At 50.7% G+C, this 24,547-nt stretch overlaps 2 protein-coding genes across 3 annotated transcripts; both read left to right on the top strand.

Annotated features, from left to right (window-relative positions):
• The first annotated feature begins 1,317 nt into the window (after positions 1–1,317).
• LOC111922059 (maestro heat-like repeat-containing protein family member 7) lies at positions 1,318–7,134 on the top strand. Its single transcript, XM_086898873.1, has 15 exons — positions 1,318–2,011; positions 2,276–2,340; positions 2,458–2,607; positions 2,796–2,944; positions 3,274–3,421; positions 3,671–3,858; positions 3,948–4,085; positions 4,363–4,477; positions 4,655–4,795; positions 4,993–5,169; positions 5,303–5,458; positions 5,621–5,722; positions 6,090–6,192; positions 6,458–6,514; positions 6,811–7,134. The coding sequence occupies exons 1-15, from the start codon at positions 1,879–1,881 to the stop codon at positions 7,008–7,010; spliced, it is 2,022 nt and encodes a 673-aa protein (XP_086754999.1). The 5' UTR covers positions 1,318–1,878; the 3' UTR covers positions 7,011–7,134.
• Positions 7,135–7,534: 400 nt separating this feature from the next.
• Positions 7,535–23,926, top strand: SPP2 (secreted phosphoprotein 2). Of its 2 annotated transcripts, none has more exons than XM_023930568.2 (7): positions 7,535–13,338; positions 13,433–13,557; positions 14,410–14,532; positions 15,639–15,749; positions 17,980–18,034; positions 18,545–18,655; positions 23,619–23,926. In XM_023930568.2, exons 1-6 carry the CDS (start codon positions 13,290–13,292, stop codon positions 18,643–18,645), a joined length of 564 nt encoding a protein of 187 aa, XP_023786336.1. In that variant the 5' UTR covers positions 7,535–13,289; the 3' UTR covers positions 18,646–18,655; positions 23,619–23,926. The 2 variants fall into 2 exon arrangements, with proteins under 2 accessions (XP_023786336.1, XP_023786337.1); XM_023930569.2 differs by having other exon boundaries at positions 23,616–23,926.
• Positions 23,927–24,547: the final 621 nt, after the last annotated feature.

Below are 24,547 nucleotides of genomic sequence, written 5' to 3'. Positions count from 1 at the left end.
GCGAGCTCGCCTTCCACACTCAGGTGTCCCAAGGCAGCAGCATTGGTGCCATCACGATAGAGAGAGAGAGAGAGAGACTCTGATGGGGTACGAGCCCTGCGCTGCACTCACCCTCCCTCTCTTCTGTGAAGGCGTCTTAATGACAGATGCATCAGCTCTGAAACCAAATCCTGGACTTGCTTGCAACAAAGGAATAAGCAGCAGGATCTGAATAAAAGCAGGGACTTCCATGGCTCGGTTATGCTCTCCACTTGGGGAGTCACAGAATCCCGGAGCACGTTGTGTTGGAAAGGATCATAAACATCATGCAGTTCCAACCACCCTGCCATGGGCACAGGTGGTGTGCAGGCACAGCTGTCCCTAGAGTTGGAAGAACACTTTTCCATGTTTACCTTTACCTAACCTGGATTTCAATCAAAGATGAAAAAAATGATGTGAAGTACAGCTGAACACCAGGGACTTTTTCTGTAGTGTCTAAAGCTAAAACCTTGCACAAAAGCTCACAGACTGTAAGAGGCAGAGAGAACATGACAGCTTTGGTATTCAAGAATCTGGGAAATTTTGACACGTGATTTTTCTAGCTAATATTTTTCCCAGAAAAACAGAAGATCACACTGAAACATGAGAGTGTCTCTGTACAATCTAACTGTGCTGAAACTCAGCAGCTGATGGCGTTCTGGTGCTACTGCTAATCCCTTCTATGGAAAAAAATTATTCCAGGAAGAGGCAACGTCATGGGACAGATAGCAAGAGTTGATCCAGGAAGCCCCTGCAGGATGGAGCTCAGCCCCCAGTGCACATGGGCTTTGCCTGCCCTCTGGCACAGAAGCCCCCCAGGGGCACAGGTCTCTGGAGCAGGAGAAGGGCACCAGCACTGCCAGGGCTCGCTTGGGGGGGCGGCAGGTCTGCCTCGGCAGGGACTCTGCCACACCTGCTGATTTCAGTGCTGGCCGGGCCCCAGGGCTCAGAGCAGCGTTCGTGGCCTGGCCTGGCACGTTCCTTGTCTGTGTCACACCCTGGGCAGGTTTAGGATGGCCACCAGCCGGGCCGTGTCGCAAGGAGGCCGTGCCAGCTTCTGTGCAAGGCCCCGTGCCCTTCCTGCTGCGGCTGCGTGGGCAGCCCTGGGGGCTCCTTCTGCTGCCCTGAGCCTGCAGAGCAGGGCAGCGTTTGCTGCTGGTTTGAGGCGTTCCTAAAGATCCCGTCGGGCTGTCTTAGACACTTGGGGCAAGGAATTCCTTCCAACTGGGGCCACTTTGGGAGGGGGATGGGGGATGGGGGGAGAACCAGGGCACGTGGCAGTGTTTGCAAGGGCCCTTTGTGACATGGTCAGCGTGGGATGGAAAGGGACAGGGTGTCAGAGGGCCCTTTGTGACACGTGGTGACAGAGGAGCTGGCCACAGCGACAGGTCCACGCCACAGTGCTCGGTGCACGCGACGGGACAGGACGCGCCAGAGCGGTGCTGTGAGGAGCCCCCGCACAGCGCACTCGTTTGTGTCTGACCCGGAGCTTCTCTGAGCCGTCATTCTTGCAGGTGACCTCGAGGCCAGACCACAGGACTTGGTGACCTGTGGCCTTGCCGAGGCTTCTTTTCTTAAGGTGCCCTCGAGGGCAGACTGTGGGACCTGGTGACCTGGAGCTTTTCCGAGGCATCGCCCATCCCTGCAGTCACTGCCCTTGAGACCAGGGCACAATCCTTGACGAGGAGCCTCCTGTCCTTGTGGCAGGAGCCCTCAAGACCCGAGTGCAGGACTTGCTGTCCTGCAGTCTTGAGAGAACTTGAGTCTTGCAGGTGCCTTCCAGGCACGACTGCAGGACTTGCTGCCTCAGAGCTTTTCCGAGGCATCTCTCTTGCGAGTACAATAAATCCAGGCACTGCCATGGAGCAGCGACCCCCAAGAGTTCCCAAGCTGGCCTGGGTGGAGGAGGAGGAGAAGGAGGAAGAAGAAGGCCCTGGAGCTCTGCCGGCACAGGAGACGGAAGAGGTGCAGGAGTTCCAGCCACTGGAGGAGGGTGAGTGGCAGAGCTGGGCCATGGGGCTGGTGCCTGCAGACAGCTTGGCCCCATCGCATCCCATTGCATCCCATCTCATCCCATCCCACCCTATCCTGTGGAGATAGGATACAAGAGCGGCTGGGGCTGCCCCCCCAGCAGTGGCCATGCTCCATCCCCTTGGCCATCCCTGGGGCTGTCCCTGCCTGGGGATCACAGGGCTGGGCTGCGTTCTCCAGCCGCTCCTGCAGCCCCTCAGCTCTGGCCGCTCTCGCTCTTTGCCAGATTCAGCCATGGACCAGACACAAGAGCAGGACCTTGCCGGTGGCCTCTTCCGCAGAACAGCACAGGTACCTGCAGCCATCCCCAACTGGGCTGGGCCTGCTGGCACTGCTCAGCCCAGCACCACGCTTGGAGCACTCCGTGGAACATTCTCAATGTTTCTGTCTCCTGCCCTTCTCCTACAGCTGGTTTGCAACTTCATCAGGAGAATTCGGGAGGAAGGGACCAGCGCCATGGCCGCTGGGGTCAGACCATATTCATACATCTTCAACACCAAGGCCACCGCTGCCCTGCTGGATATGCTTGTAGAGGAGGGTTTTTACAGTCAGAAGCAAGTAAGCAGCCTGTGGCCGTGGTTTGATCCTCCAGGGATCGCTTGGCCTCCCAAGCCACGCCTGCTGATCACTCTAAGCCTTTGAGGCCATTGCAGCGTGGTGACAAGGGAAGCACTTCTCTGGAGAAGCTGGGGACATTCCTGACTCCCTCTGGCAGCTTTCCACGTCTCCCCTTGTGTCTTCTCCAGGTGCCTGCCATGGTGAGGTACATCCACCAGTGGCTCATGGCCAATCAGTTCTCTGAGCACAGGCTGAACAGGACCCTGCTGGATCTGAGCGAGGCACAGCCCACTGACGTGGTCATTGCTCTCCTGCGTGTGGCCCCAACGTGTGACAGGTAAGGGGCCCACTTGCCCAGAGGGCTCAGGGCTCCCCAGCCCATCAGCCTGCACAGCCCTGCCCAGGTGTCTGAGCAACAGAGAGTTCCAGGGTCCTGTGTACCTGGGACCTTTCCCAGCCCTGCTACATTGGCCCCCGAGCCTGCTGCCATGCCATGCCCCCTCAGGGCCCTGTCTCCCCCCAGGGCTGGGTTGCCTGGGTGCTGCTGCCAGCGAGGGGCAGCGGGCAGAGGCAGAGCTGGCAGCCAGCTCAGCTCCCCCCGCCACTGCTGCCCAGGCCACGGGGATGTGTCTGAGACCCCCGTGAGACAGAGCTGTCACCCCACAGAGCTGCAATGACCATGTGGAAGACCATCTTGTGCTCGCCCAGGACAGCAGAGCGGGCATACCTGATAGTCCTCGATGTGCTGGGGAACTGGCCAGAGCACAGCACGCGCACCTCCGATGGGGACAACACGGGTGTCTTTGCCCTGGCTGTGAGTTTCTGGAACTGGCCTTTGCTCACCCCATGGCCGACAGCCTCTTCAGCAGCTCCGTTTCCTCCTTCCCCCACTGCATCTCCCTGCCTCAGGCGCTGGGCTGAAACCTGGCCTAGGGGCAGCTTCAGGGGCACCAGGCGTGGAGCTCCCCAAGGCTTTCCCCTGACCGCTCCCTGCCACGCTCAGGCCCTCTCACCCAGACAGCTCGGCACTGAGTGCTCTCTCTGGGTTCCCTGTCCTCTGTAGGCAACTGTGCTGATGTGGAAGATCCTGCAGATGCCCTGCGTCCCACACGTAGTGACAGTGCATTTCCCCCGCCTCTTTGTGCATCTGCTCTTCCACGTGTACTTCAGCACTTTGGAGACGCCAGAGGATCTCAATGCCTTCTGGAAGGCATGCCAGGAGCAACACGGCCTTGCCATCAGCCCCAACAGGTGCTCCATCCCACTCCTCCTGTCCCTGTCACGTCCCCAGGGCAGGAGCCAGTGCTCCCAGCGTGACCTGGGCTTTGCTGTGCACACAGCTTTGCAGTGCAGGCCCTGAAGTCCCTGCTCTGCCAAATGCATCGTGAGGAAGTGGTGGTGGAAATGGAACGCAAGCGTGGCTGGGACACGTTGCTCTGCGCTGACACCCACCATCATGCTGTGGGTCTGCTGGCCAGGTGAGACCCCTTCTCCCCACTGCCTCTGGCATTTGTGCCCCGTGCTGAGGTTGCCCCACACGGTCCCCATTGTCGTGGGCCAGAGGGCCTCGTCACCGAGGGACGGCTAAGGAGACTGGAAAAGGCTGGGCAGAGGCGGGTGCCCACAAGGAGTCACCTCCCCAAGGGCCCAGGTTCCCTTGCAGGATGGTGCTCAAAGATCAGAACTCTGTGAATCAGGCCTGGGAGATGTTTGTCCCCCTGGCTCACGGTCTTGGCTACTTTTTTGCCCTGGCAGGGAGATGTCGTCTGCCTCTATCCCCTTGTGTTCCTGCATCGTTCCCTACCTGCTCCAGCTGCTCAGCACACAGGAGGCACGCTGGGATCTGCCTGCCCTGGCATTCCTTGTGGAGGTGAGCCCCATGGCCAGAACTGCCTCCCTGCAGAGCTGTCTGCCACCTCTCGGCCCTCTCATAGCTGCAGCTGCCTGGGACGGTGCCCATGCCCTGGGCTGCCGCCTGGGCCCTGTTTCCTGTGTGGTTCCATGCTCCTGCCGGCTCGCTCCCCAGTCACTGTCCTGTGCCTTTCAGATCCTGGACTACCTGGACCTGAGTGAACGCAGCGCTAACAGAGTCCTGGAAATCTTCTCAAGGCACCTGAGTGGCGAGTGCAGGGACAAGCGTCACCTGGCGCTCAGGGCCCTTTTCAAGTTGATTGATGATCCCTCGATGGTGAGAAGTGGGCAGTGACTGAAGCTGCGCCGGGGAACGAAGTCACTTGGGCTCGGCTGGGCTTTGGGCACCGAGGCAGCTGCTGCCGGCTCTCCTGCCTCCCGCTTCAGCTGCCTGAGTGCTTTCGGACAGGCCTTTGGCCTCTTGGCCCTGTGGCAGCAGCAGGGTGGCGTTTCACAGACTTGTCTTCCACACAGGCTGAAAAAATGAGGAGCCTGACTGAAAGTCTTGTGGCGCTCCTGTGGGATGCAGATGGACAGATAGTTCGGATGACTATCATGGTGCTCAGCTTTATAGTTTTGGACAAGGACATGCTGATACCCAGTCCCATTGCCCTGCAGCTGGCTGAGGCGCTCCTGCCACTCTTTGACCACGTAAGGCTCTGTGCCCCCAGCCGAGGCCACTGGCTGCTGCCTGGACACTTGGTGCCCTGGGGATTTGCAGGCCTGCGCCACGCTGAGCCCCGTGCCGACAGGGCTGAGGTCTTTTTTGCTTCCTTTCATATAGGATAATAGCCAGGTGCAGCTGGTGTCCATATTATTTTTCCGATCCCTGATGACTGTTCTAACGGAAAAGGAAAAAAAGGCCCTGAAGTCACACGTGCACCAGAGCCTGCTGCCACTCTTCTTCCACTGCCACGACGAGAACCAGCAGGTGGCTGAGGTGAGGACCCCCGGGCTGCTGCTGTCACCCGGGGAGGGGGCTCGGCTGCCTCCTGCAGGCCTGGCACCTTGCCGGCTGCAGCCTCCTGCAGGCCTTGGCACACCAATGCGGGTCCTGTGCCCTGGCTTGTGGGGCCATCTGCGGGTCTCTGGTGCTCTCCAGGCTTCTTGGGCAACGCTGCTTTGTGCGGCTAAGTTGCTGAAGAGGAGAGATCTGGAAAGACCTGTGAAGAAGAAGAAGCTGTGGATGATCACCGAGTGCCTGGTAAGGACGGCCTGGAAGGCCCAGCCTCAGCCTGGAGAAGCCCCCTGTCCCCGGCGCTCGGTGCATGGGGCTGGCAGCTGGGCCCCTACCCAGTGCCGCAGCCGGGGCCGCACGGCTTCTTCTCCAGGCTCCTGTGGCCCTGAGCCGGCTGCTGATGGAGCCCCGAGTCACTGGGGCTGCGGGGCGGGCCGGCACCGCGGCTCCCCGGGCAGCAGCCGGCCCTCTGCCCCCTCCAGAGCCCGGCGCCAGCGGCTGCTGCCCGGTGCCTCAGGGCTGGGCGGGCACGGGAGGCCGGGGCTGGCCGCAGGCAGCGCCCGGCCGAGGGGCAGAGCCCGCGCCGACCCTTCCCTCCTGCCGCTCTCTGCAGCTGGCACAGGACGAGAGCCGAGCGGCCGAGCAGCTGCGCCGGGCCCTTCCGTATCTGGACAGCCCACAGGAGTCCCTGCGAGAGGCGGCCGTCAGGTTCATCGGTGAGCAACGAGCCCGGGCTCCCTCCCCGCCCCGCCGCAGCTCGGCCCCGGGCCCGGCTGCTGCTGTCCCGGCAGCCCTGGAGCCCCGGCTGCCCTCGGGGCTGCTGCTGCCGGCCTCTGGCAGCCGTGCCCTTGGGCTGAGTCAGGATGCGGCAAGGGCTGGGGCTGAGCCCTGCCGGGGCGGGAGGGCGTGTGGCCCCAGGGCTGGCAGCGCCGCTGGCAGGGAGCTGTGCTGCCGGGGCCCTGACAGGCTGTGTGTTCCCAGGGATTGCCGGGCGGCTCCTGAGGGGGCAGAAGAAAGAGCTGCAGCTCATTTACAAATGTGAGTGAGGGCAGCGGGCTGTCAACGGGGTTGGCGGGGGGTTTGTCAGGGGGGCCTGGCTGCAATCCCTGGCCAGGCTGCGGAGGGCTCTGCTCAATGTACGGATGAGGGGCAGCGTGGGCAGAGCCCACCGAGACTTCTGGGGCACGTGGGGCATTCGTGGCCAGCAGCTTCGGGTTGCTCCCTGCTCCCTGCTGCCCATGGCAAGAGCCGGCTGGGATGGCCCTGGCAGGGGGCTCTCCGTGGGCCCGGGCAGGTCTGGGATCTGCCCGTGGCTCTGTTCGTCTCTCTTCCAGCCCTTGAGAACATGGTGGATGACAGCAGCCCCGCCATCGGAAACCTGGCAGTTCAAACACAGTACATTGTCCAGGCAATAGAAAGGGCTCGGTATTCCATCTTTGAAAACCTGCAAGGTCAGCTGCGCAGGGCATGGAGGACACGGCCTCGTCTGTTGGGTCTCCGCTGGCTGCGCTGCTGTAGCTCTGCTGGCAACTGATCTGGCAGGCTGTGTCTGCTGGGCCCGCCTGAGAGAGCAGCGATTTTATTTTCCTTTTCCGTAGCATCGTTCCTTTCTTCTTTTTGTTTTCTTTATGTATGTAAATATAGCATATGTTATAATAGGCAGTCTCCCAAGACCTTTCTTTCGCTGCGCGTGGTGCACAGGGCATAGGGGAAGAGGGTGAAAATGGTGCCTGTGCTCGGCAAGCTGCCCAGGCGTGCAGCAGTGCAGGGAAAATGGCCAGAAGCCCTTGGCCTTGGGCAGTTCTGCTGAAGGCACAAGCCCTGTCCCAGCCAGGAAGCGCCATCTGTGTCCTCGTGCCCGTGTGGTGCTGGCTGGGTTGCTGAGGGCTCCCAGGTGCCTCTTGATGCAGCTCCTCTGGAGCTCCTGTGGGGCTGCGGCGCTGCTGCCGGGCCACGCCGGGGGAGACGCTGAGGGAACAGGGCACTGGGAGGCTGTAAATGGATGAGGGAGCGTGGAGGCCCTGACGGGACAAGGCCGTGGGAAGGCGTGAGGGGGATGTGTGGAGGCTGGAGGCTCCAAAGGGGACAGGAGGCCCATGAGGGACTGGGGTGGTGGGAAGACCTGAGGAAGTGGGTGTCAGAGGCCATAAGCAGCCCCCGCGGGGGCAACCGCCGTGTTCCTGACACCCGGCTCATCTGGCGCTTCCCCAGAATGTCTGCCAGGCCTGCAGCCGAAGGCCTCGGGGCTGGGACAGTAGCCCTGCAGGAGGGTGGGGACAGCCCGAGGTGTGCCCAGGCTGGGCTGTCTGGGGACATGGAGGGCAGGGGGTGCTGCCAGGCCACGGCCACTGGGTGCCTGCGACAAGGGGCAGTGGGCAGAGGCAGGGCTGGCGGCCAGGCCGGGCCCTCGCGGCTGCCCAGGCCACGCTGCTGTGACCGAGGCCCCCCTGACACAGAGCTCGGGGCCCGCAGAGCTGCTGCCACCATGGGGAGGGCGGCGATGTCTTCTCCAGCAGGGCTGCCCAGTGGCTGCTGCCCAAGCGGCTCTGGAGCCCACAGAAACAGCAGCAGAGTGTGCCCAGGAACAGCAGCAGCCCCAACGTCGGCACCTGCGCACTGAGGCGTCCGCAGCAGCCGGGTGCCAAACCGGGGGAGGCTGTGGGCACAATTGCCTTTGGTTTGGCAAAAGGCTTCCGCACAAGTGGCCACAATGGCTTTCTCTTCACTTGCCAGCCTCACAGCAATGCTTGGCAGCTTCAGCTGCAGCCTGTGCCCCTGACTGACTTGGATGGCCGTGCTTGAGGGCGAGCTCGCCTTCCACACTCAGGTGTCCCAAGGCAGCAGCATTGGTGCCATCACGATAGAGAGAGAGAGAGAGACTCTGATGGGGTACGAGCCCTGCGCTGCACTCACCCTCCCTCTCTTCTGTGAAGGCGTCTTAATGACAGATGCATCAGCTCTGAAACCAAATCCTGGACTTGCTTGCAACAAAGGAATAAGCAGCAGGATCTGAATAAAAGCAGGGACTTCCATGGCTCGGTTATGCTCTCCACTTGGGGAGTCACAGAATCCCGGAGCACGTTGTGTTGGAAAGGATCATAAACATCATGCAGTTCCAACCACCCTGCCATGGGCACAGGTGGGTGTGCAGGCACAGCTGTCCCTAGAGTTGGAAGAACACTTTTCCATGTTTACCTTTACCTAACCTGGATTTCAAAGATGAAAAAATCATCTGTATTTAGGTGAACATCGAAGCTCACAGAACTAGGAGTAGCAGTCTCCAGTGGCCCATGGTATGTCTATTCAAACAGTGTTAGATCATCCAGTTGGAGCTCAGCCCGGTGCAGCCCGGGCACAGGCGCCAGGCTGGTCCATTTCAGCATCCCAAAGTCTTGGTGGCTCCCTGTGCACCCATTGCCTCTTGAATCCATTCTTGAATTCCCAGTTACTGCTGTGCAGGAGTTGTAAACACCAGAATAGCTTGTTTGTCTCATTCTTGGGTTTGCTGGTCCTGCCTAAAGTAATCATCCGAAGTATATGATGATATAAAGGTATGGCTGAACACCAGGGACTTTTTCTGTCCTGTCTAAAACTAAAACCTTGTGTGACTCTTCAGACACTCGAAACTGTAGGGTGAAAATGACATCTTTGATATTTTAGAATCTTAGAAATTTTGACGTGATTTTTCTAGTCAAGGATTTTAATGCCAATGCGGAAATTACAAAAATATTAAAATTGTTTTCATTGGCAGCCTTTTTTAAATGGCATCTGCACACTCACAGGGAAGAGGTTATGACTCTGGGGGCGGTACTTGGCAGTTAATGGCTTCAGATGTTGGAGATTAATGTTTTGCCCATGTTTACTGAGGAGTTCAATTTTTCCTAGGGCTTTGATTGACTGGTCATTGCAGGTAACTTTGACTAGATGCAAAAGGATGTAACAGGAAAACTTCTGGAGAATGTGCCCTAAGGATAGGGAGAAAACCTTGAAAACAATCAGCAGGCTCTGGAAAACTTACAAGGAAAAAAACAGATGTGGTCTTGTGTTTTTTCAGGCAGTAGTCTTTGGGTCTGGAGGAAATGTTTGCCTTGCATCAGCTACAAATTTGTGGCAATGACCCTGTAAGAGTTGCTCTTCCTGACCTGGCAGGCATAGGAAAGCCTCTGAAAGTTCAAATATTTGAAGTTTCAAAGGCTGAAAATAATGAAGTGAGGCCTCTGAGATTCTGCTGCAGGCTGCGAAGTTTCAGAACACACATCTCGTACGTGTTACTGTGATTTTGTTTGCTGTAACCTGTGCTTTTTGTTGCTTCACTGTGAAAGTCCTCCTCCTGCAACACCAGTGTGTTGCAGAGGTTGAGGTTGTGTCCACTGGACCTGCAGTGCCAAAAGGATCAGACACTGTGTAGAATCACAGAACCATTTTAGTTTGAAAAGTCTGCAGGACCTTTGAGTCCATCCTGTGCCCAATGCCTTGTCACCAGCCCAGAGCACTGAGTGCCACATCCAGGTGTTTCTTGGACACCTACAGGGGTGGAGACTTCTGACGGCCCTGGGCAGCCCATTCCAAGGCCTGAACACCTTTTCCATGGAGAAATTCCTCCTGATGTCCAACCTGAGCTTCCCGTGGCACAGCCTGAGGCCATTTCCCCTCATCCTGTCCCTTGTTCCCTGGGAGCAGAGCCCAACCTACCCTGGCTGCCCCCTCCTGTCAGAGAGTTGTAGAAGTGAGAAGGGGTCCCCTGAGCTTCCTTTTCTCCAGGCTGAGCCCTCCCAGCTCCCTCAGCCTCTCATCATATGACTTAAGTGTATGGCAGAGGGTACCAGCTTAGGACAGTGTGTGAGCAGTTAGAAAAATTGGAATCTCACAGGCTTCTTCTCCTTCCCAGGGGGTCAAGGGCTGGAGAATATTCAGCAACCCACAGGCAGTGTCTGCATGGGCTGTATGGTTTTCTTCCAGTATCTCAAGGGACACACAGAAGAGCTATGAAGAGAATCAAAGTGGAGACTGTGAATTGTGTCTGTGAATTATGGATCAGGTCTCAAATCCTCTGTTAGTCTAAGCAAAATTTAGAAGCCTTTCTCCTGCCTCTGTTGGCTGATGTCAATGTAAGTCTTCTGCAGGTGTGGTGAAGTTACTCAGAGAATCATAGAACACTTTGGGTTGAAAGGGATCTGAAAGCCCATCTCTTTCTGATCCCCCCTGCCATGAGCAGGGACATCTTCCACTATCCCAGGTTCCTCTAAGCCCCATCCATCCTGCCCTGGAACACATCCTGGGGTGGGTCAGCCATAGCTTCTTTGGGCAACCAGTGCCAGGGCCGCACCACCCTCATAGGGATTAATTTTTTCTCAATATCCCATCTAATTCTGCTTTCTGGCATTGGGAGCCACTCCCCCTGGTTTCGTCATGACATGCCCATGATGATGAACTTCTCAGGAACCTTTTGATTTTGCTAATGGCACACCAGAAAAGCTATGGAAAAACAGAGGAATGTACTGCTCTGAATTTACTTGTTTTTCCTTTTCTCAGAAGGGATATCATTAACTTTCTTCTGTCATCTGAATGTCCAGGAAACAAAGGGGTCAGGAATAGCTCCTCAGTGCCTACTAGAATGCTGTTTAAACTTTTTTTAGCATACAGGCATGTGATGATGCTGGATGATTTACATTTTAAAGAAAAATGTGTCTTGCAATTACCAAAATTTCACTCCCAAAGAGAAATTATTGTTCCAGTTGTCTGGGAATAGAGCTAACTTGATTGCTGGGAGTGAAAGGAGTCTGAAATTAGTCATCTAAGAAGGCGCTTTCATTTCCTTATTTCTTAACTAACGCCTGTTTGGTGTCTAGATTAAATCGGATATGACTCCATCCCTCTGCCCCAAGCTGCCTTGGCATCTGGAACTTGCAGTTTAGTCCTGAAACTGTCAATTCTCCATCTCACTTTTCATCACTTCCCTGTTTTCCACGGCACCACTCACCACCTGGTGCTTCCTAGCAGAGTCCTTTTTGGCAAATGCTGGAAGCTGGGCACAAAGAGAATGTGGTGAAAATCTCAGACCTCCCTAGAAACCCAGAACTTGAGTCTGAAAATGTAAAATTGGTTCCACTCCTTAAATATACAGAAAGCAGAGATTCAGGGAGCTGGAACAGCAAACATCTCTGTTCTCCAGATGCTGTAAAACCAGGGCTCTGCAGAGGAACTTTGATTTCATTAAACAATTTCCAAGTCCCACTCAGAATTACTACAATCCTGCTGACAGCATTTCTTAAGATCTGCTGTGATAGGAAAATCTTTAAACTCTGCAGTTGGCTCAATATTTAAAATCAGTTTTGGACTGGCTGCAACACTGTGCCTCAGTTCTTGGGAAGGAATTTTACATATTCAGCTTCTAGTGGAGTATTAACTAGGTCCCAGCATACAAAATGCAAATGCTTCCCTTTTTAGAGATGAAATGGAAAGCTAAATGTTATCCAGATCACTACAGCAAGGTGAAAAACAACGAGGATCTGAAGGGACTCTAAATGCCAAAGCCTTTCTGTTTGAATGGTTGGAGCAGTCTCATTCCATGTGTTTCATCACCACCTGACTGATTGCAGAGAAACCATGTCAGAAGCAGGTCAAAGAGCTCACCTGAAGGTTTTCCCTTTATCTGAGGCAGCCTAGTCTTGGCTCTGGCAGCAGGAAAGCTGGGCACGGCATAACAGGCTCTGCCTGAGAGTCTCCAGCTCGGTTTAAATCCTTTGCATTGTAGTGCTCTGGTGTGATCACAGCCACGGCAGAACACTCCTGACTACAGGTGAGGGTGTCCAAGTGCTAGGAGAGAACATCTTCAGCTGCACAAAACAAGGGGAATGGATGTAGAGAGAGACGCTCCGGGTTTTGACTGGGAAAAGTTTCAATTGACATATTTGGCCTTGTTGCCAATGCTGAAATCCAAGCTGGCTGGTAAAAAGTGCCCACCAATTTTTCTTTTTGCTTACAAGCAGGAGGAACTTCATGCTTTTTCTTCTTAGATTTGAGCATCCCACAAGTTCTTTTGTTTGGGAAGTTCTTAAAATGAGCCTGTACCACAGGGTTTAAGTGGAACTGCAAGTTGAAGGTTAATGGAGGAATTTTGCTTGTGGGATCTTCAGAGTGGACATGCTTACACCCATCTCAGCCTTTTGAACAGGCAGCAACAGGTGAGCTTGCAAGGAGGCAGCAGTTTCCAACATCATTTTCCAAAAATCCCGTTGAGTTTTAGGCTGAAACTCTGTGTCCCAGTGATCTTCCATGTGCCTCATGTCTAGGAGGCTTCTCATGGGTGTTTTGCTCTGTGGGGTGATGGTGGTAGTTCCTTGTGGGTGATTTCCCTCTGGTGCTGGGGAATCCTCAGGGAACATCAGCTTGGAAGTGCTTCCAATTGCTGCCAAGACATGAAGGTCCTGGGTCCAGTGCTAAGGACAGAGTAGACACATGTCATGGAAAACTAATGGAAAGCTAAAAGAGAAAAAAATAACTAGATTCTGCCATTGGCTATGAACATGTCAGGAATTCAGTGCTCCCTGAATTCCCCAGTGGGGAATTCAGTCCTGAGAAAAAGGCACTGCAGCCCAACACTTATCAGAGAATTACTGCTAAATGGAGAAAGGCTGACAACAAATATTTACCCTGGGATCAATTCTGTTTAAAGAGCAACGTTTGGAACCGAGCTTGGATCTGGGGAGGTCAGGTGTAGGATCAAGGCTGCATTTATATAAAGACAGAGGGATATGCACTGGGATTCGTTGCTTGAAAAGGGAAAAGACTGGAGGATTTTGAAAGACACACTATGAAGATCCTAATTTTTATCCTCACACTGAGTGTTTTCTCATGTTCAGGTAAATTGGAGCCTAATCCTCCTTCTTAGGGTGATTTGGGGGGAGAAGTACAAGCCTACAATGAACTTCTGATGGAACTGTGCCTCCTTCTCAGGGTTTCCAGCGTATGACTATGACCTCCCTGTCACAGAAGAGGCTCTCAATGCTTCCATTGCACGGATCAATTCCCAGTCATGGAGCAGAAACCTGTATGGTGTTGTCAGGAGCCGAGTCATGGGAGTAAGTACTCAGACAATGGAGATCCCTTACCTGAAATGTGCTTTGCTGGGATTGAAAACTCTTTTCTACCCAGTCCTGGAAACTCAGATTTAGTTGGAGTTGGCTAATGCTGATTGAAAGAGGGTGGGTTTGGGCCATTATCTGAAGTTATGGCTTTAGGAACCTTAGTATCTTTTGTATACAAGTTTGTAATTAAAATACTTTAGGAATTCAGATTTTTCACACCTAGAGTAGAAGTCCATGAGGGTTGTCTTGTAGGATTTTGTTCAAAAGTTATGTTTTTAAATACCTCCAGCTAACTGCTTTGCTTTGGACATCAAGCAACCTGGTTTATCTGAAGCTTTTCACTGATTAAATGTGCCCACAATTCAGGATTCTTTCTCTGATCTTTATTTAGGTCATCTGTCTCTATGCACCAATTCTGGTTTAAATCTGATGGAGTCTAAGTGCAAGTAGGAAACCCTTATCTGTTTTAATTAGCAGTGCTCAGAATTATACTGGATACTCCCGGAGTTAAGGAGTTAAAACCTCTTAATTCAAAGTTATAATGTCCATGCTCCTGAACACCCTCAGAACCTTTCTGCTTCTATAGGTGGCCTGTATCAAGTTTTCTTCAAGAATGAATGTCAAGATAGGTATGGATTTATATAGCCTGGATTAAAACCCCCAAGTATTTGAAAATAGTGGGAATTTGTTCTTTGTTGGGGTTTTTTTTGGGGGGGGGCATTGCTGTTTTAATTTTTTTTTTTTTTAGTCTCCCATCTTTAGCAAAGCATTGATTGGACTATGAGAAAGAGAAAAGAATAATCAGAAGAGACTAATGATGTGTTGTGTTGACCCTGCGTTCACCAGGTGGACATGTGGGACAGCAATGCCTACAGGTTAGATCTGCAGTTCAGCATCCGTGAGACTGTGTGCAGCAAATCTTCGGGGAGAGACCCCTTCACCTGTGACTTCAGAACTGGGCCTTTCGTGGTAGGTGCCCTGGTGGGAATGGGAGCCCTCCCCTCCCTGAAGGAACTTCTCAGGATGGGTTGCAATGCTGCTGGTGCTAAGAAATGAGGAATGACTGGCTGCTTTTGATAGAACCTGCAGCATGGAGTGGGTGTTAGGTGGGGAGGGTCAGTGGTGGGGAATTCTTCTGCCTGGTCAGTGGGGAGGGCAGGGAGCTGAAAAGAGGATTTGTGCCTGGGAAAAGTGAAGGTATGTGTGCTTTTGGGGCCAAATCATAAAAGAAACGGCTTGTTCTCTAAGATAAGAGGGTAGAAGAGCTGATATTTCTCTTGCTTTTACCTATCTAACATAAAGAGTTACCTTCCTGTGTCGTGCAGATCTCCCTTCTGTGCTGACAGTGCTGATCTCTTTCAGATTTTTTCACTCTCAGCCTGAAATTAAAAGGCTCTTGATACAGCTCTTGCTCTTCTCTGAGTCTTAAATCACCAGTTTTGGTGCAAATACATTGTCTTCAAGACTGGACTTTTCTGTGCACAGTTACTTGGACCAAATCACCTCTGCTCTGGAGCTAAGCAGCCCTTACCTCTGTGTGGATGGCACCACACATAATCATTGGTTATTGCTTTGCTATTTTTCTTTAAAAATGCAAATGTTGGCTACTAGGTGTATCCTAAACTGTATCCTAATTACAGTGTATCCTAAACTGACACCACCCCCGACTTCTTGGGACAAGATGGTAGTGTGAGGATGTGTTTTCCAAAGTGGAGTGCAGGTTTTGCTGCAGTTTTTTGTCCAATTGCAGAGACAACATCATCAAGGGTAGTTTCACTTCCAGAGCTGGAGCTGCCATTGGTATAGCCCTGCACTGTCCTTCTGTTTGTGCTGAGCTGTGAAAAGGATGTGGAGGTTTTCTCCTACCTCGAGCAGGCTCAGAGGTTTGTACAGCAAACACATAGTTGTGGAGCAATAACGTATGGGAAGTCATGTATAATTTTTCTGGGGTTTCTTTCTCATGGAATTTGTTTTTTAAATCCTTCTGTAGTTTCCCACCACCAATGAGACTCCCATGAGAAGGTTTGTGTTGGATGTTTGCTCTTTGAGATTTGGTCTATTTTGTTCTGTTATAGCCCACTGCTTCCTGCAGGAGTGTTGTGGAAGTCTCCGGGGAGCTGATTGCCAACATCACCGTGAGGTGCCATCGCGGTACATTCAGCTCTGAATCGATGAGCAGCGAGGAGGTAAGGAAGGGGGAAACCCAGATTTTTGCTCCCTGGAGGAGTGAAAATTCTGCTTACACTCTTTAAAGAGAAGTCAGGTGTCTGTGTGTGCTCCTGTTGTAGCTGGAGGTTTGCATGAGGAAAGTGGCTGTAGTTTGAAATCCAGCTGTTGGTTGTAACACTTTCCATCAGCTGAGGGCTCTGACCTTGCCTGGGAGAGTGTGACACTCTGTGGCAATCTGGCACGTCTAACAACTCCAGTACTTCATTCGTTGAGTTTGGGCCTGGGGAACAGTGACTGGCACTTCTTGGACACACACAAATCCCTATGGCTCTGACTCTGTTATCTAACCCAGCTCTCAGCTCAACATGTCATCACAGCACAACCCAAAGACATTTTGTCTGCTGAGACCTTTGTTCCCTTTTTGAGCTCTTTTTTTTCGGTTTTTAGAGTGTTATTCAATGCTGACCTAACCTGGGAATTCCTGCTGGCTGTTTGCAAACTGTGCCAGTGTCCACTTTATCCATGAATTGACTCTTGAATGTGTGTGTCTGCACTCACAACAGCTTTACAGTGGGTGTTGTGCTTGAGGGAACAAAGTTTAACAAGCAAGTATATGGACAGCTTTTATTTTTGAAAAATTCAGGGAGCTAACTGAAAAAGTTGAATTCTAGAATCACAGAATGGTTTAGGCTGGAAGGGTCCTTAAAGCCCATCTTGTTCCACCCCCTGCCATGGGAGGGACACCTTCCACTATCCCAGATTGCTCCAAGTCCAATGTCCAACCTGCCCTGGAACACTTCCTGGGATGGGACAGCCACAGCTTCTCTGGGAAACCTGTGCCAGTGCCTCAGCATCCCCACAGGGACAAATTTCTTCCCAATATCCCATCTAACCCTGCTCTTCTGCAGCCCAAGGTCAGTCTTCCTTGTCCAGTCACTACAAGCCCCTGTGAAAAGTCCCTCTCCAGCTGTCTTGTAAGCAAACGGTATTCTTTGTTACTTTTCCTTGGCTTGAATTTCAAAATTAGATCTTCATTTATTATTTTTTATTTTTTTCTTCTCAATATTTATATGGGGTAAGTGCACCCCAGGAAGCCTGCCTCTGCAGAGCAGAAAGACTGCATGTGAAGCATTGGAATATGTAACAGAGTCTGGGATGTTCAGTCAGTCCTCTGTGGGTTGACACAACCACTGTTTAACAGGGCAGTCAGCACAAACACTTGCTTTTACAAGCAGACATCTTCCCCTAAGTCTTCCTTAACCATCACTTAAAATTCAGCGCTGTTGCCAATATTCCTGCTGGGGAATATATTTCCTGCAATGTTAATAAGGAATAAATGCCAAAGGGAATTACTGCACTTGAAAAGTAAAGTGTTTCCCTCTGCAGAGAGATGCAGCAAGTGCACTGTAGCTCTTGCTGTGGAGTTGTAACTCTGCTCAGGGACTCTCAGCTTGGCTGAAATGATGTTGATGTACCTATGGTGGTATTTGGATGGGAGATGTAATTGATTTGTGATTGATTGAGGCTGGCATCACAGAATAACCTGAGTTTGACAGGATCATGGAGTCATATGCAGGAGTACCAGCAATAATCTTGTTTTCAGCAAAATTAAGAATGGGGCTTGGAACTACTTTAGTGACCACCTAGTGCCTGAGTGTGAAAAACAACGTTCACTTCCTGGTAAATTCTAAAATGTTTAATAAAAAAAGACAATAGGAGACTAAAACAATAAAACAGAGGGTTAAAACTGCAGGGTGCTTGGCACTCTGCCAAGAGCACCCCTGGTGTTTTGGAAACACCCTTTATATACCATTTCTATTGCATCAACCTGACACATATTCATGGATCTTTATGCATATTCAAACTTTTCCATTTACTTGTTTACATTTTCCAGGAACTGTTTAGCATGGCCACTCCTTGAGTCCACCTTTTTAGAGCATGCGTGTTTCTTGACTTGTGGTTTTAATCCTCTTCTTATCACCTTTTAATTTGGGCCTTGGCTCCTTCTTTCCACAGATGGTGAGTGTTGATAGCAGCAGGGTCCCCATCATCTGTTCACTGGAGTTATCCTAATTAAAACGTACTATATTGACTATTACAGCAAAGCCATTTTAACATGCTACATATAGCATTCATCTTAATACTTGTGAGAGGCCAACATTGTACTATGTATCTGTAACATGAGGAAATGGAGAGGAGGAACTTCTTGCCAGGTGAGGTTTTTAAAGAAATACCTTTAATTTACAGGTGATGCGGGTGCCAATAATGGTCCCTGACAGGCGAGGCAGCACTCACAGGGAAGGTAAGCCAGTTCTGCCATGCTGGAATACCTTGACCTAAGTTTTCCTTTTGGAGCATCTCAAGGTCATCTGAGGGAGAAGACAATGTGAAAGATCAGCTGTTTGCTCCTGGTCATGGGCAACTGGTTTTTCCCTTGCAGGGGGGTGTCTAGTTGAGGGTGCAGGAAGGACACTGTCCTGCCGAGCCAGGCCATGCTGAGGTTTATACATTTTTTGGATTGTCAGATTTGTGCTCTCATAACCAGTACTTGTGTGCAGAATGCAATGCTGAATATTTTCTATTCTCAAATCACTGAGTTGTTTTGGGTTGGAAGGGATCTGAATGATCATCTAGTTCCATCCTCTGCTGTAGACAGGGACACCTTCCACTATCCCAGGTTGTTCCAAACCCCATCCAACCTGGCACTGGACACTTGCAGGGATCTGGAGGCTGCCACAGCTTCTCTGTGCAACAATCAACACAAGTTTGAAAGCATCTCATGCTCACAGACTTTTCCATGTTCTCTTTCTAGATGATGACTTTGCTCCTGAAGTCTTCCCTTCAAGGGGAAGAGGCAGCAGCCGTGGAGACTGGAACAAACCCAGCTACTTCAGCCCTGACAAGATGGAATAACCTGATTTGGGTGAGTGTGGGTTGGGTGAGTCAAAGAACCTACAGTTGGAAAAGGGCCCTAGCTTCATTGCTCCTACATCTTTCTGATCTGGACCACCCATGGAAATGGGGTTCGGGTTAGGGTAGGCTTAGGGTTAGGCTTAGCTGTTCTACACCCTGGGTCTGCAGGTTTGTGGCAGGATGGGGAAGTGACTGCTCAGGATGAAGGACTTTTAGCTCCTTCACTCCTCAGAAAACATCCCAGCTACAGAATTCATGGCTGTCACTCATTTTTCACTTGTCCATCCCGTATCCTCTGACGTACACCAGTGTCCTGGGGTATGGGTAGTGTGAAAAGCATGCAGGAAAACCAATTTATAAACTCTGAGTTTGAGTTTAGTGTAGGGTCCTAGCCTTTTTGCCTACGTTTTCCCCGTGACAAGGCCAGTGAAGGGCTGGAGCACATCCAGAGAAGGGATATGGAGGAATGGGCTTGTCTTTATGCCAAATCAGCTGCCCCAGGGCCACACAGCTCCTCAAACAAGAACTGAAGGGATCTGGGAGAGCCACGGTGTAGTTTGCCCAAGGGAAGTGCTTGTCTTGCAGAATCCGTGAAGGAGATGTTTGGGAGCCAATTAATGGGAATGATGATGAAAGGCACCCGTGATTTATTGGAGCTGGCAGGGCCCATCCTACACAAAGCACCTTTGCTGACCTGCCTCTGCGGCTCTGTGTGGGAGCAGCTCTAATTGCTGCTGATGCTTTACCTGCCATCTTAAGGAGTTCATCTAAAGGGAAGTGGTTTGAAAGAGTTTTAGCAACACGGAATGAGCTCATTCTTTGGCATGCTAAACAGGTTTAAAGCCGTTTGAGAAGGAAGAGGAAATTACTTAGTGCTCTGTCTTTGTGATTAAAAAGACTTGGAGCAGTTCGGGTACATATCATTAGCAGGTCTGTGTCCCTGTGGACTGCCAGAACTGAGCGCTCCCTGCGTGTGGAGCTCAGCTCCAGCCTGCTGCGTTGGAAACGAGACAGTTTTAGATGGAATTTAGCACCGGTGACTCACCAAAAGCTAACACATGTTACTCATAAGCATATCCGTGGTAAACCTCGATGCGCTGAAGGAGACAAGCCTCCTGCTCTCCTGGAAACGAGATATCAAAGGAAAACCCAGGCACTCTGCTCTGTTTGTAAGAATTATTTCATTAAATCCATATGCTATTTTAGTTTATCCCTGAGCCACTAAAGCCAACAGGTCTTTTTTATCACTGCCTGTCTTCCTACAGGAATATCTAACTTTTCTTTGCCTTTGGAAAGTGCCAGGTATCTTTAATTCTTTGGCTCTCGAGAAGAGCTATCCCCTTTAAGCAGCACTCAGAAATGCTTTGTGTTCTTGTGTCTAACGTCTAACAAATCTCCAAACCAAAAGCAAGATGTAAAATCTTCCTGAAAATAGAATGTGAAGCAAGAGGGGAGAAATTTATGATTCTTGAAACCCAGAGCAGTAGGAAATTTAATACTTTCTGTCTGCTCTTGAAGACGGGTTGTAAGTGTCATTTATGGAGCTGTATTTCGTGCAAGTGTCATCTGTGGAGCTGTGTTTCCGACGAGTTTCCTGGGTTTTGGACATGTCAGAGGCAGATACATCAGGAGATTTAAAGAGAATATCAACTCCACCCCCAAAGCCCCTTGTTTCCCTGGCTTTTATCGATTTGACTTATTAGTTGCAAAGTCTGGAGAGGAATCTGCCTGATTTTGTTCACATCCAGAATTAGAGGATTTCATTTGAAGCCAAAAATTAAACAGATTTCATGCATCTGAGGCCAGGAAAAGTTATTCCCTGCTGTTTTCCCTGGGTTTTGGCATATGTGTGATCCTGGCTGGCATTATTACAAGCCATGCAATGGGTTTGGTGGGGGCATGGGGAATGAGTGCTGAGTTTTGAAATGGCAGTAGGCTCAACTGGCTTAGCTTAGATGAGAAGATTTTGGAGGAGGCTGGGGAAATAGCAATTTAATAATAGAAGACTTTCATCTCTTACTGGAAGAACATGGTGCTGACAGGCAAAGCTAGACAAGTCCAGGTAAGAAATGAAACGTGATTTTTTTTTTCCTTTTACACACCAGAATGGATAACTGACTGCTGCAAAAAATTGCTCAGGCAAGTGGCTGACAGTTTTTCATGCTGGATTTTACATTTCTGAGATAGGCCTTCTTATCTTTTTGGTTTCAGGAATTATTTCAGAAGAATTCTGCACTTGACTTTGTACAAGAAGCTAGGCTAAATGAATTCACTGGTGCTTTGTAGCTCTTTTTATTTATTAGAATGTGCTAAATATTCAGGGGGAAAAAAAAACTAAACCAGTGCCATTGTTATATAAAGAACATTTTCATGTCTGCAGTCTTCAGACCCACCAGTCTGCTGGTGCCTGCAGGAATTAGGAACTGAATATGAAAAACCCCATCAATGATTAATGAGCTTACTTCAGTGACAAGTCCTAATCAGATTTTCTGGATTTATTTCCTCGTCCATCTCCAGAGCTAGGGAGACTGTGAAATTCCTGTTTCATGTTCTGGGCCCAGTCTTTCCCATAAATAGCTCAGGTAGGCAGGGAGTGACAGGAGGGGGGAAAAGCTGCTGTACAAGGGCTGATCACCTGTTAAAAACCCAAGCCTGCTACAAACTGGAATATGCTTAATGGTGCTCATGGCTCTGAATTGCAAAGAGGAGCCTAAAAAGGGCTCAAACTTGCTGGTCACCTTAATCTCCAGGGAGCAAAAGGGCCCTGATGCTTTACTCTTCCAGAATCAACTGCCTAGGGCAGTTTTTTCTTGTGCAGACCCGTGAATTATATCCGGAGTCTCCCCAGCAATGCTTCATGTCCTTGAACAGGAAAATCAAGAAGCAAATTCCTGCCTTTGCAAAATACAAGTAGATGTTGAATGCTGATTGAGTCTTACTCGTTAATCACACGAGAAAAGTGTTTTTCAACAGGAAATCAGCTTCCTTCAGCATCAAGCCAAGGGGCTGTGATTTCCTCCTCAAGTTTTCTGTATTTTCCTTACAATTGCTCTCTGGCTGAGGTCTCTGTCACCTGGCACAGCTCGCTGCTGGCAGGAGGGTGGTGGTGGCAGACGTGAGGAGCTGATTAGCAGCACTGCACCTGCAGAAGTGGATAGATTGGCATCCTTAATATAAATTATTAGGGTGAGGGTTTTTTTCAATGGAAGAGTAACAGGCAGCATTGGGGCTCTTCTCATATCTAAGAAATCCAGGATCTGACCTTCAGAGTGAAATGGATGCTTGTTTACCTGACTCCTATAAATATAATAACAGAGCAGAGTTCACAGCTCCCCTGGGGTATGGAAAACTGAGCTTTAATCCCCAGTGTCCTCATTAAGGAGCTTGACTTTAGTTGCAGTTTTATATCCTCATGTCTTCGTTTTTGCCTCTCCCATTCACCCACCCACTTTCTAGGGTTCTCATAAAGGAGCTTGTTGCTTTCCGTGGGGGGGAAAAAAAAAAATTAAAGAGGGAAGCACCAGAGGGAAGGAAAATCCCTGCAGAGTGGGATCTGTTGCAGAGCATCCTGTTGGATGAGCTTTGGGAGTGAGAGCTGGAGCAGTTTGGCGCTTGGGGAAATGACAGGCTGCTGTTCTATCGCTCCTGCCACGCAGCCTGGCTGTGATGGCCGAGTCCTCAGTGTCAGCTGGCAGCTGTGATGTGCTGTGGCAGGGAAAAGCATGCTTTCATCTGTTCAGAGGCAAAGGGCTCAGAGGGAAACAGAGACAGGCAGGACCTTTCCTGCTGCTGGGGTTAGAGTGTGGCGCAGGGATGGGCCAGAGGTGTTACAGCCGAGAGGAGAATCGCTGTGACAGCCTCCTGGTGCTGTGAACATCAGCAGTTTTTGTCTTGCCCTTTGTCCCCCCTCTTCCTGATCTGTTTTGAAGGATTAGACCCACAGCTGCATGGAGGAAATTGTTCCAGCTCAGGGAGGACACAGAGCTTGTGACACTTCACAAGCCCCTTTGTCTAATCCCAGGAGAAAACCAAGAGGACTTTCTTCACTGGAGGAATGGAAAGGGCTCTCGACTGTCTTCAGCAGTGCTGGGTTTTAGAAATGAGCTTGTCAAAAACTCACACAGTTGGGAAGGACCTCTCAAAGCAGGGCTGTGTACCTGAGGTTGGGATACCATGGGACAGAGATCCCTCATCCTCTTTGGGCTCCAGACAGGAACCCTCTTGGGGGAAGACTTTCTCCTCAAATGGAGCTGGAATTTCCTGTGTTCCTTCTGGTTCCTGTTTCTTCTATTGTCCCTTGGTCCCCAGCAAGGTTTGCAGTGGCTGGTCCTGGCATCCCCCATCTCCAGGGCTGGGCAGGATTCAGGGGCTCCTGGACAAGCTGTTCTTAGAGAGTCGCTCTATTTAATCCGTTCCACATGTGTAGACTCTCCTTTCTTGCCCAACTCTATCTCTAAAATTTTACTAACAAAATTGTCTTACAGAAAAATTTCAGGTTGCCATGGTGACCAACTTGCTGAAGACAACAGTGTAGGCTCCAGAGTGCTGGGGAAACTGTCACATGTTCCCTCTGAAGAACACGTCTCCGATTTCCTCTGAATATTGTACTCTCAATTCAGATCCATTTCAGAGCAGACCATACATCATATTCTAGCCTCAACCATCTCTGCTTTGGAGACTTGACAATATGTGTTGATTTGTGTCCCATGGGTCTTATTTCACTGTTGTTAATTTTTCCAACAGTCTGCTTCTTTTATTTTTTTCTTTTTACCCTAATTAGTCATTGCCACAACATTTGTGCACAAACGAAATGTTTTGCATATGCAGGTTTCTTTTTGCAGATTCCACAGGGTGGGAAACAAATTAATAGGCATCTTGTTGGAGCTGAATACACTTTTCCCAAGGATGTTTGGTTGGTTCTGAGACAAATTCTTAGCTCTGACATTTCTCCTTCCTCTCTGTTTTTAAAGTAGATTGGAGAATGAGAAGAGTCAAGATTCAAAGATCCAGCACGGGAGAAAAGAACCTGATGCCTTGGCCTTTCCTTTTTGGTGGAAAAACTGTTCTTCCATGGAGTGAGAGTCTTTCCCCAAACTCACTTTCTGGTCTCATGGCAATTGGAGAATTCATGAATTCATGATTCAGTCATGAGATGCTAAATAAACCCTCATCCATCGATAGCCCTTCTGATGTGTTAAGTCTCCCTGGGAGAACTCGAATTTAACTGTGTCCAGGGCATTTCCACATCCCATAATGACGCTATTAAAAGCTCGTTATTCCATTCGTTTGTTCTTCTGCGTTGCTCTCTGCTTGCTTGTAATTTTCTGTGATCCTCGCGGCTAATTATTGATTATTCCGACGAATACACCCACACTTAATTCATTTCTCTCCGGGCTGCAGCAGCTGCGGAGGGAGAAGCCTCGCTCCAAATCCAGAGGCTGGGGTTGTAGCCCACCAGGAATCTGGTTTTAATGTGGAGAGCTGAGGACTGCTAATGAGGGTGATTGTCAGGTACTAATTAATGGCTTTTGGAAGAAGGCCAGCTTAGAACAGACCTCTGATGTGTTCCTCACCTGGGAAAGGTCGTAGCAGTCTTGTCCCTTTCTCTCTACTCCCTGCACAGAGCCCACCCTGCGGCTCTTTGGGAAATGGAAGGTTACTGTGCAGCTCGGGGGGTTCTTGTTCTGGTTTTTTTTAAGGCTTTATCAGTCAAAATCAACTGTTTTTTCTCTCTAAAGCTACTCTCCCACTCAGTTCGACTCTCACCTAATTTTCCCTCCTGACTGTGGTGAGGTAACCTGATTTGTAGGAATTTCCATCTCAAAAGCTTGGAAAACTTAGTCAGAGCCCTCGATGATCACCTGTAGCAGGGAGCAGAGGGTGCTGATAAGGTGCAGAGGTC

Source organism: Cyanistes caeruleus, chromosome 7 (genome assembly GCF_971803275.1).
Source record: "Cyanistes caeruleus chromosome 7, bCyaCae1.hap1.1, whole genome shotgun sequence".
NCBI classification, from domain to species: Eukaryota; Metazoa; Chordata; class Aves; order Passeriformes; family Paridae; genus Cyanistes; species Cyanistes caeruleus.
Note: the sequence above shows the minus strand (reverse complement) of the source record. Positions and strands in the feature narration are given on the sequence as shown.